Source organism: Populus nigra, chromosome 1 (genome assembly GCF_951802175.1).
Source record: "Populus nigra chromosome 1, ddPopNigr1.1, whole genome shotgun sequence".
In the NCBI taxonomy this organism is placed as follows: Eukaryota; Viridiplantae; Streptophyta; class Magnoliopsida; order Malpighiales; family Salicaceae; genus Populus; species Populus nigra.
Genome location: NC_084852.1, coordinates 16,144,971 through 16,159,965, shown reverse-complemented (window position 1 = coordinate 16,159,965; position 14,995 = coordinate 16,144,971). Strand labels below are relative to the sequence as shown.

General features: G+C 32.9%; 1 protein-coding gene and 1 pseudogene across 3 annotated transcripts; both read left to right on the top strand.

Annotated features, from left to right (window-relative positions):
• Positions 1 to 644: 644 nt before the first annotated feature.
• Positions 645 to 6,000, top strand: LOC133670756 (protein DSS1 HOMOLOG ON CHROMOSOME V-like; annotated as a pseudogene).
• A 6,394-nt stretch (positions 6,001 to 12,394) lies between these two features.
• Positions 12,395 to 14,742, top strand: LOC133691168 (cytochrome P450 CYP82J17-like). Of its 3 annotated transcripts, none has more exons than XM_062111567.1 (3): positions 12,395 to 13,487; positions 13,852 to 14,484; positions 14,612 to 14,742. In XM_062111567.1, the coding sequence occupies exons 1-2, from the start codon at positions 12,534 to 12,536 to the stop codon at positions 14,479 to 14,481; spliced, it is 1,584 nt and encodes a 527-aa protein (XP_061967551.1). In that variant the 5' UTR covers positions 12,395 to 12,533; the 3' UTR covers positions 14,482 to 14,484; positions 14,612 to 14,742. The 3 variants fall into 3 exon arrangements, with proteins under 3 accessions (XP_061967551.1, XP_061967541.1, XP_061967532.1); XM_062111557.1 differs by having other exon boundaries at positions 14,572 to 14,742; XM_062111548.1 differs by having other exon boundaries at positions 12,396 to 13,487; positions 13,852 to 14,742.
• The last annotated feature ends 253 nt before the right edge of the window (positions 14,743 to 14,995 follow it).

The window sequence follows — 14,995 nt, the reverse complement described above, 5'->3', positions numbered from 1 at the left end:
GAGGACTAATAAGAATTGAATTATAAATTTAGGGGTTAATTTAGTCAAAAATTAGAAGTTTGGGGACTTAATTGAAATTGAAATTGTTTAATTAATGAAATCAAGGACCAATTGATAAATTTCAAAAGTTCAAGGGGTAAATTAAAGATGGTCATTTCAATAAAAAACAATGTTGTTTTTACTATTCATCACTTTCTTCAGGAGATCGATTCAATAGGAAGAAATGACACCAAAATCGGACCATGTCTCTTACCCACGATCTCGTTTCTAGATCGATTAAAAGTCCTACATGAGCAAGACTATTGACAACTTCATTAACATAAAGAAATGGCACCAAACACGGACCACGTCTCCTGCCTATGATCTCGTTTCCAAATCGATTAACAGTCCTGCAATAGCAGGGATGTTAACAACTTCATTTACTCTATCTGGCCTTATAAAAGGCTAGAGAAAGATGAACAAAAGGAGGAAAAAAAAAGAAAAAAACCCAGAGGGAGAGAGAAGGCAAAAAAATAGACAGAGAGAGTATATAGAGAGAGACTAGAGAACAAAGAAAGAAAGAAAAAGAGAAAGAAAACAGAGACAAAAAAAACATAAAGAGTAAAGGAGAAGCAGAAAATAAAGGAAACAAGAAAAAGGGAGGAATGGGAAGAGAAGACCAGGGAACAGAGGGCCAAGAGCAGAAAGACGAGCACCAATCTTCTTCTAGCCAACCAGTCCTCCATCGTCTTCGTCCAGCTACCAAGTAAGTTCTTCCTCTTCCCTACTTTACAAATTTAGTTCAGTTGTTACAAAGGCTAAATAATTACCCTGTTATTATGCAAAGCATGCGTGAGTATTTCACGCATGTATGCACAATGACCAACCGAGTCACTAGTTTGGACCAGTAACTGGGGTGGGTTTAGCCCTGCCCATATAGGCTGAGTTGACCCAACCCTAAAAAAATTGAAAAAAACTAAGTTGGGGTTGGGCCTCAGGCCAAACCGATCCAATCTGTTTTGGGCCAAGGGTGTCCGAAAAATTAGTGGACTTTTTTGAATTTATTTGTAAGTCCTTCATGTTTTTTTTATAGGTATTTCACTATATAATTGATCTATAAATTTTTACCGTGAAATACAAATTCGATACGATACATTTTTTTCCTCTAAAAAAAATAAAAAAATATGTATGCATTGATTTAATTGTTTTACTGGTTTATTCACTGATGCTAGAGTTAGGAATACCATATATATTTTGCTACATAATATTTACCAACACTAGAGTTGGAAATATCCTTAGTTGAATATTCACTAATACCGGAGTCAGGAATATTAAAAGCAGAGCATCATAGTATAAACCAACGAACTTTTAGTAATTTAAGACAAAACTAGCAATGTAGCCTACCTTATGTAGGATTCTTAAGGGGTGATAATATTTTTTCTTTTGCGTTACCAGTCCCATTTCAAAGAATATCAGTTGACCAATTATTATTCCTAGTGATCATAGTACTAGGTGGCGCCTCCTTATATGAGACCTTTTCCCATAAAAAAAATGATTGTAGAAATTTGTCCTTTCTCATTTCATATATTTTTTTAAGGTCGCTGCGATGTCGGGTGTGACAATAGGAACATTTCTAGACTTCTTACATCTCATTTTTAGGGTTGACCATCTAATTATATCTTATTATCAGTCACCTCTCCTTCCATTTCTTAATATGTACAAGCTTGCCTTACAAGTTCCTCTCCATAGATCTATTGAGTCTATTGGCTAAGGTAAAAAACTAGTACACATCATTGATGTCATCAGTGCCAGCAATCAAGTGGTAACAAGTCTTAAAGTATTTATAGTAGGCTCAATTTTAATAAAATTGAGAAACTTGTTAAAAGCAGACAAGATTATCCATTTGTTGGTACGAAACTGACCCAACCTATAATAATAAAAAAACTTCCCTTACAAACCCTTAAAGAGGATAGGTATACCCCAACTTGTACATACATATGAGAGGGTAGTGATTTTAAAGTACCTCAGACGGTGGCCAAACTCAATTCATCAATTCTTTTAGCCCCTAAAAGCAGTTTAATCACATACTCCCATAACTATCGACCATGCTAGGTGTATTATCCTTAAAGGCTTGAGGCAGCCTCTCTCTTCCCTGGGGTTCCTTAAAGGAAATAGGGGAAGGACTTCTCCGGTGTTAAAAACTACCTTCTTTCCTTATGGGGGTGGATATTGGAGTTTAACCCTCTCTAGTTTTAAGACCCATTCTAATAAACCCTTGTGTCCCATTGGTTCATCTAGTTTCTCGTTGGAAGTTAAACTCGTCTCTAAATGAAACAACATCCTTACTTTTAAGGTCATATCTAACTCTTATAGAGTCCGTTTTCTCTAATAAAAAAGAAAAAGAAAGAAGTTTTAAAGTGGGGTGGGGTACCTAGAATATTAGAGTTTTCTTATTGACAAAAGAGAAAATCCTGCTCAAGGCCTCTTTAAAAATCTATTTTTAATGAGAAATTACCAAAGTGAAAGTAAAAGAAAAATGGAAGTAAATACGGCTAGGATTATAAAGGAAGCAATTTTTTCATCTTTATTGCTGGAGGAATAACCATTCATGTCACCACAAATCTCTATAAATCTAATCAATAACTGCATTGAATGCATGTTGCCATTTTGCTTCCTAAGTGACATCGATTTCAATAAGGATACGTCTCCTGACTACAAGAATCTCAATAATTTTTCTTAGGATAATCTGTCTTACAGGGAAGGTAAAAGGTGCTTTATTAAAGCCAACAACCTTTCAAATCTTTCTGTATTCAATACACAAAGATTTTGGGGGCTATTGATGAACCAATATATTTTTCAATTTTAATTTTTAGCCTAAGTCCATATTTAAAAGAGTTAAAGGAAGGGTGATAACTCAAATGATAGGAGGGTAAACCTTACATCCATACCAAACATCTAAAGGCGTGGAAAAATGCCAAGCTTAGATGATATAGGTCTGGCTTGTTTCCAAGCCCAACGTTCTTGGGTTGAGCTATATTTTGAGCCCAAATAGACATAAGTCTGACGAGTTGTCTGACCCAATGTCATGGGGTTAAGCTGTGCATCGAATGCAAGCAGACATGGGTTTGACAAGTTGTCAAACCCAACATCCTTAGGTTCAGCCACGTGTTGAACATAAACACATATGGGTATGAAGAACTTCTGAACCCAATGTCCTTAAGGTCAGCCACACACTAAGTCCAAACACATGAGTTTGGACATCCTTAGGTTCAGCCATATGCTAAGCCTAAACAGACATAGATGTGATGAGATGTCAAACCTAACATCTTTGGGTCCAGTAGGATGTTAAGCTAAAACAAATATGGGTTTAGTGAGCTACCAAACCTAACATCGTTGGATTCAACTACACACTGAGCCCAAGTACATATAGTTCTAGTGCTTTGCCAAACCCAGCATCTTTAGGTTTAGCTATGCACTGAACCCAAATAAATATGGGTCTAGTAAGCTATTAGTTTTAATATCTTTGGGTTCAATAATACATTGAGCCTAAGTTGGCATGGCTTTAGCTAACTACCAGATCCATATCCAAGTGGGTATGAGCTCGATGTTCATTATAGGTCCTATGTTAGGTTGTAAGGCTTCTATTGTTTATTCTTATGACTTTTAATATAAAATATTAATGTTAAGAATACTCATCTCTCTACACTCCTAGGTGTATAAAAATCTTCTACAAGCCTATCATATTTCCATCATCATTAATATTGTGTAAGGGTTATTTAACCCTCGTTAATATTGTGTAAGAAATGTTTTTCCATCATTTAATGTTGTTAAAGAGATATTTATCCCTTATTAATGCTATCATTAAAAAATGACTCTCTAACCCCTCCATTTTAGCAACATGACAAGGTTTAGATGCTATAAATACCCCTTGAACCAATCATAAGAGGTATACAATTTCTATTCTTTAAGTATTCATAACTAAATTCTTAGAGTATTTATCATACAAAAATAAAAGCAAACACTATTTTCCTTATAATTTAAAGCTCATTCTCTTATTTGTTGTAATCTATTACTAAAATCATTGACTTTATGATCTAAAGGTCCCCAAATCCTACTAAAAGGGACTGTTTTGCAAGTATTAGGCCTTCTACCACTAACCATATACTTTGAGAGCTCTAAATAAAGGAATATTGATTTGAACATATGATTACTCATTGTTCAAACATTAAAAAAAAAATTTCATTCTTAAGCATATTGAATTTTGAAACATCATTAGTTCACATATTGGATTAACCATACTTTCTTGTAAATTTGCTGTAAAGATAAGGAGAAGTTGACCATCAAAAGCTTATTAGGCATGATGACTCCACTTCATAAATGCCTAAGTTTTTTAAACAAAAGAAGTTTGATTTCCATGTGGAACAAGAACATAGTTTAATTAATCATTATACATTCCATCAAATAATTACATGGTCAACATTATCATTTTATATGTTTTGTCCATGTATATTTATAGATAGATAGGATTTGGTTCTTATTACATGAGTTCCATCATTAAATTTTATAATTAAAAAAAAATCTCTCAAACATTAAATTTAATTAAGTTAAAATATTAATTTTAAAAAAGTTCATTTCTTTTCTTAGGATAATTTCAAAACTTAAGATTTCTTTAAATATTAGGACATTAATGGTAATATAACTACAAATTAATACAAGAAAAAAAAAAGTAAGACTAGAAAATAACATTGGACCTTAAGAAATAAAAGTAAAAAATAATTAGAAAAAAAAGGAAACATTTGGAAGCTTTTAATCCCACTTCTTTATCTAATTTATTGTCTTTCGAATATTAATAATTGTCTTGTACCCATTGTTTGTGTTATATACATGACTTAATTTTGAAAATTTTTTTTCCCTAAATGGTGTTTAGGGTGGTTTTATTGGTGGGCCTTTAGGCCCTTTTGTAACCCAAACAAAAAAATTCTTATTTATTAACCTGTGCTTTTATTGCCGCCATCGATACGATGTCGTTTCGCTTCCTTGCAAAATATAAATAAACCAGAATCCTCCACAACCCTCGCTCCTAAGAAATTTCCTCTATTTCCAAGTTAGGGTTTCGACTATATCTCTGTGAAACTGCAAGAAATCTATTTCCTTTTAGCATCGGAAAAAATAGCAACTGAACCGAAACCGACAATTGAGGCTGTGAAGATTGACTTGTTCGAAGATGATGATGAATTTGAAGAATTTTAAATCAATGAAGGTACTAACCCTTTCCCTATTTTTCTTTTATAATCAAAGTAATTAGAAAAAGCTATGCTCTATTGGATTTCTCTTTTATCGTTCCAAATTGTCAAGCTTCGAGGATTTATATTGATATTAACGAATCATTCAAATTTGAAGTAACTTTGGTAGAGAAGTCCATGGGTTTTTTACATCTAAGGATGATGAATAAGGCTATGATTATGATCTTTCTGGACTTACGGTAGATTATTTGAAGCAACTTTGTTTGTGCATATAGTTTTCCAAGGCGATGAAATAAGTTGCTTAGGTATCCTATTGGATGCATGGTAGGAATTTTGGTAATTTGTTCGTAATGATGTGATTATTTGTTTGATTATGGTAATTAGATGTTTGAGGAATTAGGAAGTTGGTTGTCGCTTGATGTTACTCTTAGCATATCTTAATGTTGGAAAACAACTATGAGTGTGTCTATAATTTATGTGTTTTTGGATCACAATGAATTGAAATAATGAAATTCTCTTGGATTTGTTTGTTCTATGTAGTGTTAGTACTTGTATTTGTTAAAAAAATATGAGATCTCAAAATAGGAGTAGTATTATTTGTCCGTGTTATGGATTATTGTTTCTTTTCTGATGATAACTATAAATGACAGAGTGGAAAGAGAAGGAGGAAGGGAAAGAGGTGACACAACAGTGGGAGGATGATTGGGATGATGATGATGTCAATGATGACTTCTCACTGCAGTTGAAAAAGGAATTGGAGAACACACCAAATAACTAAGTTGTTTCTCTAACTTGTCAGTATATTGTCTCAAATGTGATTTTTGTGTTTGAGCATGAAATTGTTTTCTGTATCTTTAGTATGGAAAAACAATGCTTGAACTATCAAGATCAGAAGTTTGGTGCAAAATATTAAGCTTCTGGGCTTAAATTCTGTGTTTGTTAGGGATTTGTACTTGATGAATTGCTCTTTTCTGAATGACATGTTCTGCTATTATTGTTCCAATGTTTATCGATAACATTGTAGCATGTTGTTACCTTCCCTCGAAGTTTCTATGTTACGACATTAGGGCACACTTTTTACCGATCCATTATTGTGAAATTATGAAACACTTGGAGTTGGGAATTATGCACTTCAATTAGGATGACAACAGCGATTAAAGTGCTAGGAATACCATGATTGGTATGGGATTCAACTTTTATTATCAATAGAAATATCTACATGGTGCTTCTCTTTTCACTCATTCAACTAGTTTCATGGCTTCTTCTATTTGGAAAGCAATTCGTAACACTGTCTTTTATATATATATATATATATATATATATATATATATATATATATATATGAAGGTTATACTTGGTGTTAGTGATAGTATGAAAAATTTATAGGAGTATTATTCATATTTTTTATTACAATGAAATGATTAGGCCAAGACACTAATATATTATCTTTTTAAATATTCAAGCCTTCTGATTATCCTAAGTTGAACTATGATTACTTAAGAGAAATAAAGTATTATTATCCACACAACAATTTAAGTGTTAACATGAGCTTTAATAGCAATAACTTTTTCAAGCCTTGTGCTTATTTTGGCTTTCATAAGTGTATTTGAGAATAAGCTTAATTCTCAAAGAGAGAAGCTCCACTCTCACAATCATAGGGGTGAATTATGGTAAGGATGCTCCTATAACTTTGACATTCCATTGGTAAGATTTATAGAAATTCATTAAGACTTTTTATATAAAAACTCAACCTCCATATATAATAGGATAAATGCACTCTCACCACAAGAAAGAATACAAAAATTAAAGGAATTAACTGTTTAAAGTAATATAATGTATCCCTTAATGCCATCATATAATTTGTTTTTCTTATTGAACCTAGTTATATTAACTTTGGTTCCTAGGTTGGGAATCAACATACATAAGTCCTGTAATTATTAGTTTCAATCCCACTCCCTCGATGTGCTCCTGGATTTTTCACTTGCTAAGTCTTTAGTTAATGAATCTGCAAGAATATTATTGGATTTAGTATAATCTAAAATAATGATGCCACTAGTCAAATAAGAACTCATAGTACTGTGTTTTTTTCCTTCCTCTATAGGTCTGAATTTATCGTTATAAGAATGGATTTAAACTCTATCAATAACAATGATTATATCACAATGGATCAAAACCAGTGGAACTGGTTTTTTCCAAAATGGGATTCTGTAAAAGATTTTTCAACCAGTTCACTTCTTGAGGCTAAAACAATTAGATCAAATTCCACCATTGAATTAGAAATTATAGTTTGCTTGGGTTTTAGAATATACATGCTTGCAATGCAATTATTAAAATTATATTTTCTTTACATTTTCTCATTATAATGCTACTAATCAAGAAAAATATCATCATGCAATTTGGTAATTTTCATGTAAAAATGAAATTTGTCTCACCAAGATCTTTCATGTCAAAATATCCACATAATATATTTTTGGTCTCTTTAATCAAACATAAATTTGAGCTAAAAATTAATAAATTATCACCATAGAGGCAAATAATAACATGTTTTTTTTTCATAGATTTATGATAAAAGCATTTTCTTGCTGTCGTTTTTTTTTTTGTAGCTATTATCAACCATATAGGAATTATTTTTTTATACCAGTATTTAGAAGGTTGCTTTAAGCCATATAGAGATTTAGTAATTTTGCACTCTCATTGCACTCCTAGCTTTCTTAGTCAGGCTCGATGAAGCCTTCAGCTTTATACATGTAAATTTCTTCATCGAGGTCCCTATTTATATATATAAAAAATAGTTTTAACATATATTTGATGAATTTTAAAATCATTAGAATGGCTATTGCTATTAGTAATCTAATAGATGTTATTCTAATGATAAAAGATAGGGTATCATAAAAGCCTAGGTCTATTTTTCTTTTTCTTAAACCTTTTAGTAATAAGCATAACTTTGTATTGGTATATCATTTTATTTTACTTAAGTTTATTTGTAAGAATTCATTTACACCCTAATTTTATAACCAGGTGGTAAATTCACTAACTTCTAAGTCTTATTAAAAATTAGTGATTCCATCTCATCATTGGCAACCTCTTTCCATAAAATAGCATCAGGTGAGGATAAGGCTTCTTGTAAGGTTAGGAATTTTCTTCAATGCTAAGAATATAAAAATCATGACCACGGTCTTTTCAATTCTAGCTCTTTTACTTCTTCTTAAATTAGGAGTTGTTTGCTATAACAAAATAGGTATAGAGGGGGCTGGGATCTAAAAGAGTATTCTATTTGGTTTCTTAATCCTTACTATTTCTAGGTCTAAAAGTCTATAGGCTGTACTATCTAATGCATAACTAAGAAAAGAACAATCAACTTTAATACATAGCGTGGGTATTTTATGATCTATTAACATTACATAGGCCTGACATTCTCAAACTCTCAATTATCTTAAATATGGCTTTGCTCCTTCCACAATTCAAATGGTGTAATTTTACTTCTTTGTTTTATGTGCCACTCTATTCAGAACATAGTATGTGATCCAAATTCCTTCACTCTAAAGATTTGAATGAGCATTTGACTCTACCAATATTGCATTTGTTAGCGCAATTAAATTTTTATTTCCCCCCCCCCCAACCACACCATTAGAGGCACGAGAGTGAGGTGGACTAGTTTCATGGATTATTTTTAACGTTTGAATATACGTGTTGAATTAAAAAAACTCTTTTATTTTTTCTACTAAATTGATTTTTAACTTTATTAAGAAATTCTTCAAGTCTCTCAAATACATCATTTTTGTTTTATTTTTTATCAAATAAAAGTAATTATATTTAGAAAAATCATCAATAAAAGTGATAAAGTTTCTATTTCTCCAATGAGTTAGATTTCCTTCGAGCTTAGAAATATCAATGTTAATTAACTCTAATAATCCAGTATTTTATTTAACACTTCCATTAGACCTTTTTGTGATCTTAGCTTTGCTATGAATCTTATATTTTTTAAGGTCCTTGTTTAACACACGGATTAACAGAAGAGAGTATCAACTTGCATGCCATAAATTAATAGAAGAGAGCATGCAAATTGAATTAGTAGTTGCATTATTATTTTTAATATATAATTTGAACATATCATCACAAGCATAACCATTACCAATAAAAATGCCTTTTTTTGTGATCACTTATTGATTAGATTCCATAGTTTACTTGAAACCAACCCTATTCAGAAGAAAACTAGACATCAAAAGTTTCCTCATGAAAGGTGTGTATAAAACATTATTTAGAGTTAAAAATTGTTTTAAAGGTGAATTTCAACTAGACCTCTCCTCATACTCATATGAAGCCTTAAGAAATTATACCAGGTGATTCTTAGACCATGCTTAAGTTTATTAAGATATAAAATTAACATCATATGTGTACAACACATCATTTAGATTTAAAACTTTTATAGAGGTTAATTTTAACCTGATCTTGATGCAGACCTTTTGATTATGTGGTTAAATAACCTCTAATGAAGTAGATAACAATCCGAAAAACTAAAAATCAGGTTTGATAGAACCCCGGTGCAGAGTTAACCATGTATCTAAGATTTAAAGATATTGAAATAAGACTTGGATCTAGAGATAATCTTGTATTTAAGAACCCTATGTATGTGAATGACGCCACGAAATCAATTAATCTTGGATAAGTCAGTGTATGATCTGTCCCTACAAAGAAAGATTGTTTTACCATAAATAAAAACTCACGTTTATTCTTCAACTTGCTGCCTAAATTTGCAACTCAAAAAACATAATATAGTCTTTTCTAACTAACCCTAATAGGCTCATTTTGAGTAGCAAGCTAATTAGTCTAAACTAGTAATCAAATAACATAAGTACAAAAATAAAATAAACCCCTAAATAATGTCTAATAGGCCAGAACAAACTCAAATTAAAAAAATTATTTAAAAATAAATAAATAAAATAGGATAATAAAAACAAAGTCTTTATGCTAAAATTTTTCCATTTCGTCTTAATTTTTAATTTCTGCATATTCTTGGTAGATTTGAGTCCTGACTGTAAACTCGTCGTATCTCTCGACTGGATGAATTATTGGGTCTACCGTATATGGTTGAAAATCTTGACATGTTTAGTTCCTAGCACAGCTTGAATCGCAACAAAATCCCACCTGTAGCTCCAGATATGTACCAAACAGTACACAAAGGCCTAGTTTGACAGATTTGACAAGATCCGTCTAATAACTTCGACCATATGAAATAATATGTTCCCGAACTCTATTTAACATGAAGATTTGCCACAATATAGTTCCACGTGTCTAGTATCTCCCAGTAAAGTTTTGACTCGATCCAATGTATGGTTTGAGAGATTTATCCTTGATCTCGCAAAACTGCTTAGCAATCATTTATGATTAAATTTGGATCTAACTTGGTTTATATCAAACCTCTTCATTACCAAGTACTTTAGTTCATTACCAAGTACTTTAGTGGCATATAAATCACTAATGCCTTGTTTGTTTCCAGGAATTTATTTTCCTGGAAACCATTTTCCCCACTTTTCCATGTTTGGGGAACATAAGGAAAGTGGGTCAAGGAAACTGAATTCCAGTCAATGATAAAAAATACGCTTTATATAAGGAAAGTGTTTTCCTTTCCTTATTCTAAGGAAAACACTTTCCTTTGTTAACAAAACACTTTGTTGACAAAACACTTTCCTTTCCTGTCGCAGTACAATCATACGAATTGATTGGTTGTTGCTTTGAGTTTTTTTTTTTATTTGGTAACATGGTGAAAGTATTTTTTAATTAAAATAATATTTTTTTAGATTTAATACATAAAAATTATAAAAATATTAATTTAATATTTTTAAGATAAAAAATACTTTAAAAAATAATTTATAAAATTATAATTATAATTATTTTAATTTCATCATCTTTCAATTTTTTTATATGTTAGATTTGATCTCTATTATTTTGATTATTATTTATTTTATTTGAGATAATTTATGATATTAGAATTTTTTTTCAATTTCATTCTCATTCAACTTTTTAATTTGTAAGATTTGTTCCTTATTATTTTAATAAACTTGAAAAAAAATAAAACATTAATAAGCTATTTTCCAGCCCATTTCCATAACATAACCAAACACTGGAAAGTATTTTTCAACTTACTTTCCATGACACTACCAAACATCGAAAAATAATTTACTTTCCTGGAATTTATTTTCTAAGGAAATCACTTTCCAAAAAAAAACTACTTTCCTACAAACAAACGGAGTCTAAGCATGATTGCTAATCCCTTGAAGAGTGAGGCTATTGCCATAAGAAGACCAAGTTCATTAATTGGAGAGTGGGTCTATTGTCATAGGGAGACCAAGTTCATCCATTGAGAGTTTGCATATAGCACTGGAATTCAAAGTTCATCCTTTAAAAAGTGTTGTATATAACACTAAAAAGACCAAGTTCATCTATTGGAGAGTGATGTATATAACACTAGTAAGACCTCATATCAATTCCTTGGAGAGTGAAGCTATTGCTCTAGGTTTCGATATGGTTTGAGTGAGGAGTGTTGTCAACAAGTAGATTTATCATGCATTTTAGGTCATAGTTTTTTTTTTTTGTTTTTTTAAATTCAAACCACATAATCATTAATCATTTAATTTATTAGGTTTAATGATATTATTAAAAAAATTCGTGTAATCTTAATATTTTTTTATATTTTTAAAAAGTATGATTCACACGAATTGCATATCAATTAACTAATAATAGCTATCATCCAGGTGGGTTTTATTTTGTTTATTCTTGAAAGTGATTGAGATATTTTATTTTAATGTCAAAGGCATCAGCAACATTTATCCTCCACTGAATTCTCTACAACCAAAAACGAAGTTCTTGAATGAATGGATGGTGCTCTTCCAGCTCCTTCAAGCTTAAAAGTTACATAAACTGCAATTTATGCTGTGGTTCAAACTAAGAACTAGAAAACGCAGACATGACCCAAGAAGTAAGCCAGCAAACATGAGACGATGGTGAATTGTTGTGCATCAAAATTTTTAACCAGAGAAAAATAATAGCCCCATGGTAAAGTAGAAGGTGAGTGAAAAAACATCAACCAAGAAGAAGGTAAAGTCGTGACAATGACAGCAACTTAAATCGACTAATGGACCAATGAATTCCAGCAGGAGGACTCAAAAGTCTTGTTTTTTCGTCAAAGTGGCTGGCTATCAATCAGTCTTACTAGTCTTTTTCCTTCTTTTATTTCTCATTTGAAGGGGAGATGAAATGGTGATTTAACCAGACAAATTATAACCCTTGAACTCCAACACTCTGCTGGTTTTCATGGATTTCTCTTTTCATCTATTAGCGGTTTCAACGGTTTTAGCATTAGTTCTGTGGTACACTTTACGCAGAGTGAGAGAGAGTAGGCACAAAACTGATAAGGGTTTGCAGCCACCGGAACCATCTGGTGCGTTGCCACTTATAGGCCATCTCCATCTATTAGGGGCACAAAAGACGCTTGCTCGAACATTGGCTGCCATGGCAGATAAATATGGTCCCATCTTCACAATTCGGCTGGGAAAGCACCCTACAGTTGTGGTTAGCAATCTTGAGGCAATTAAGGAGTGCTTCACAACACATGATAGGATTTTATCATCCAGGCCAAGATCAAGTCACGGGGAGCACCTAAGCTACAATTATGCAGCATTTGGTTTCAATAATTCGGGTCCTTTTTGGCGCGAAATGCGTAAGATAGTTACGATTCAACTCCTCTCCAGCCATAGGCTCAAGTCTTTGAGGCATGTTCAGGTCTCAGAGGTGAATACCTTGATCAATGACTTGTACTTGCTCAGTAAGAGCAATAAGCAAGGCTCGACCAAGATAGACATTAGTGAATGTTTTGAGCGAATGACAATAAATATGATCACAAGAATGATTGCAGGAAAGAGATACTTCAGTAGTACGGAAGCTGAAAACGAAGATGAAGGAAAACGTATTGGAAAACTCATGAAGGAGTTCATGTATATTTCCGGTGTCTTTGTCCCTTCGGATGTAATTCCATTTCTTGGATGGATGAATAACTTTCTTGGATCCGTGAAAACTATGAAGCGTCTTTCGAGGGAACTGGATTCCCTTATGGAAAGTTGGATTCAAGAACATAAATTGAAGAGGCTCGAGAGTACCGAGAACACTAACAAAATGGAGGACGGCGACTTCATAGATGTGATGCTATCCCTACTGGATGATTCCATGTTTGGCTATTCTCGCGAAACAATTATCAAGGCAACAGCAATGGTATGGTCTCTAATATATGCTAGCATTTAGCTTATAGCTACAAGTTGCTTCTTTTTTTTTGCTAGCAAACTCATTTAGCATGATTTCTTCGAATTACAGGGCCATAAGTATATGTAGTTGCTTCGTGCGAAACCATTGAACTGAGTTTGGGTTTAGAGAAACAATTCTTGTCCCGCTAAAATTATCCTTCAATTGTGATGAAGTAAATTTTACTTGGTTCTGATATTGGTAGATTCCATTGCGTGTGTCCAGGACCAGGATAGTGTTATTTCTACATGAGCAGGTTAAATCTAGCTGCGAATTGCAACTCTTCTATTTGTCAGAAAAGGCCTGATTCTCACGATGCTTTAATTCTATGGTGTAGACTCTTATCATAGCAGGTGCCGATACCACATCTATCACCCTGACATGGATCTTATCCAATTTGTTGAACAATAGATGGTCATTGCAGCTTGCCCAAGAAGAGCTAGACCTCAAAGTTGGCAGGGAAAGATGGGCAGAGGACTCTGATATTGGGAACTTAGTGTACATCCAGGCCATTATCAAAGAGACATTGCGCTTGTACCCACCAGGTCCTTTGTCAGTCCCACATGAGGCAACAAAAGATTTTTGTGTTGCCGGATATCACATACCAAAGGGCACTCGTTTGTTTGCAAATCTATGGAAGCTGCATCGGGACCCAAATTTGTGGTCTAATCCTGATGAATATATGCCAGAAAGATTTCTCACTGATCACGCAAGTGTAGATGTTTTAGGTCACCATTTTGAGTTGATTCCATTTGGCTCGGGGAGACGATCTTGTCCTGGTATCACATTTGCATTGCAAGTGCTCCATTTGACGTTTGCCAGATTGCTTCAGGGTTTTGACATGAAAACACCAACGGGTGAATCAGTGGACATGACTGAGGGCGAAGCTATAACCTTGCCTAAGGCGACTCCTTTGGAAATTCAGATCACCCCACGCCTCTCTCCTGAACTCTACTATGAGTGCTAAATGGTAAAGTTAAGACAACAATGCGTGCTACTTGTTTGCGTATTTATATGTTTATTATTTGGATTGAAGTTTGTGTATTTATATGATTAGAAGCTATTTTGAATTCTCGAACACGCTCTTCATGATCCAGCTAACGCAAAGCTGAGGCAACACAATCTGTCTCGTCTGCAGCTAATTTGAGGTGGAGAGTGCTGTCTGAAACGAATTCCATCCTGTGTTACAATAGTTTTTATATGGAAAGAAGTTATTATGATGGAACAATATTCCCAATGAAAAGAAAGACGACCGTATTCAAGCATCTGAAATACAAATACGGGCTAGGACGACCCACCCGAGAGGCAAGATGCCTATGTTCTGTTGCATGTTTCTTGATGGGGCAAAGTCCATGAATGTTTTTTTTTAATTTATTTATTTGAATGTGATCTCAATTTTATTAACTTGGATTAAAGAGTTACATAGACCAAAGAGAAAATGGTCCAGGAAAATTACAGATTTAATACATTAAACATAAGGG

Bases quoted from the DNA above. Each gene is read 5' to 3' on its own strand.
- LOC133691168 (XM_062111567.1), top strand. From the start codon at position 12,534: ATGGATTTCTCTTTTCATCTATTAGCGGTTTCAACGGTTTTAGCATTA. The intron at 13,488-13,851 runs GTATGGTCTCTA...TCTATGGTGTAG, and splicing joins TTATCAAGGCAACAGCAATG to ACTCTTATCATAGCAGGTGC.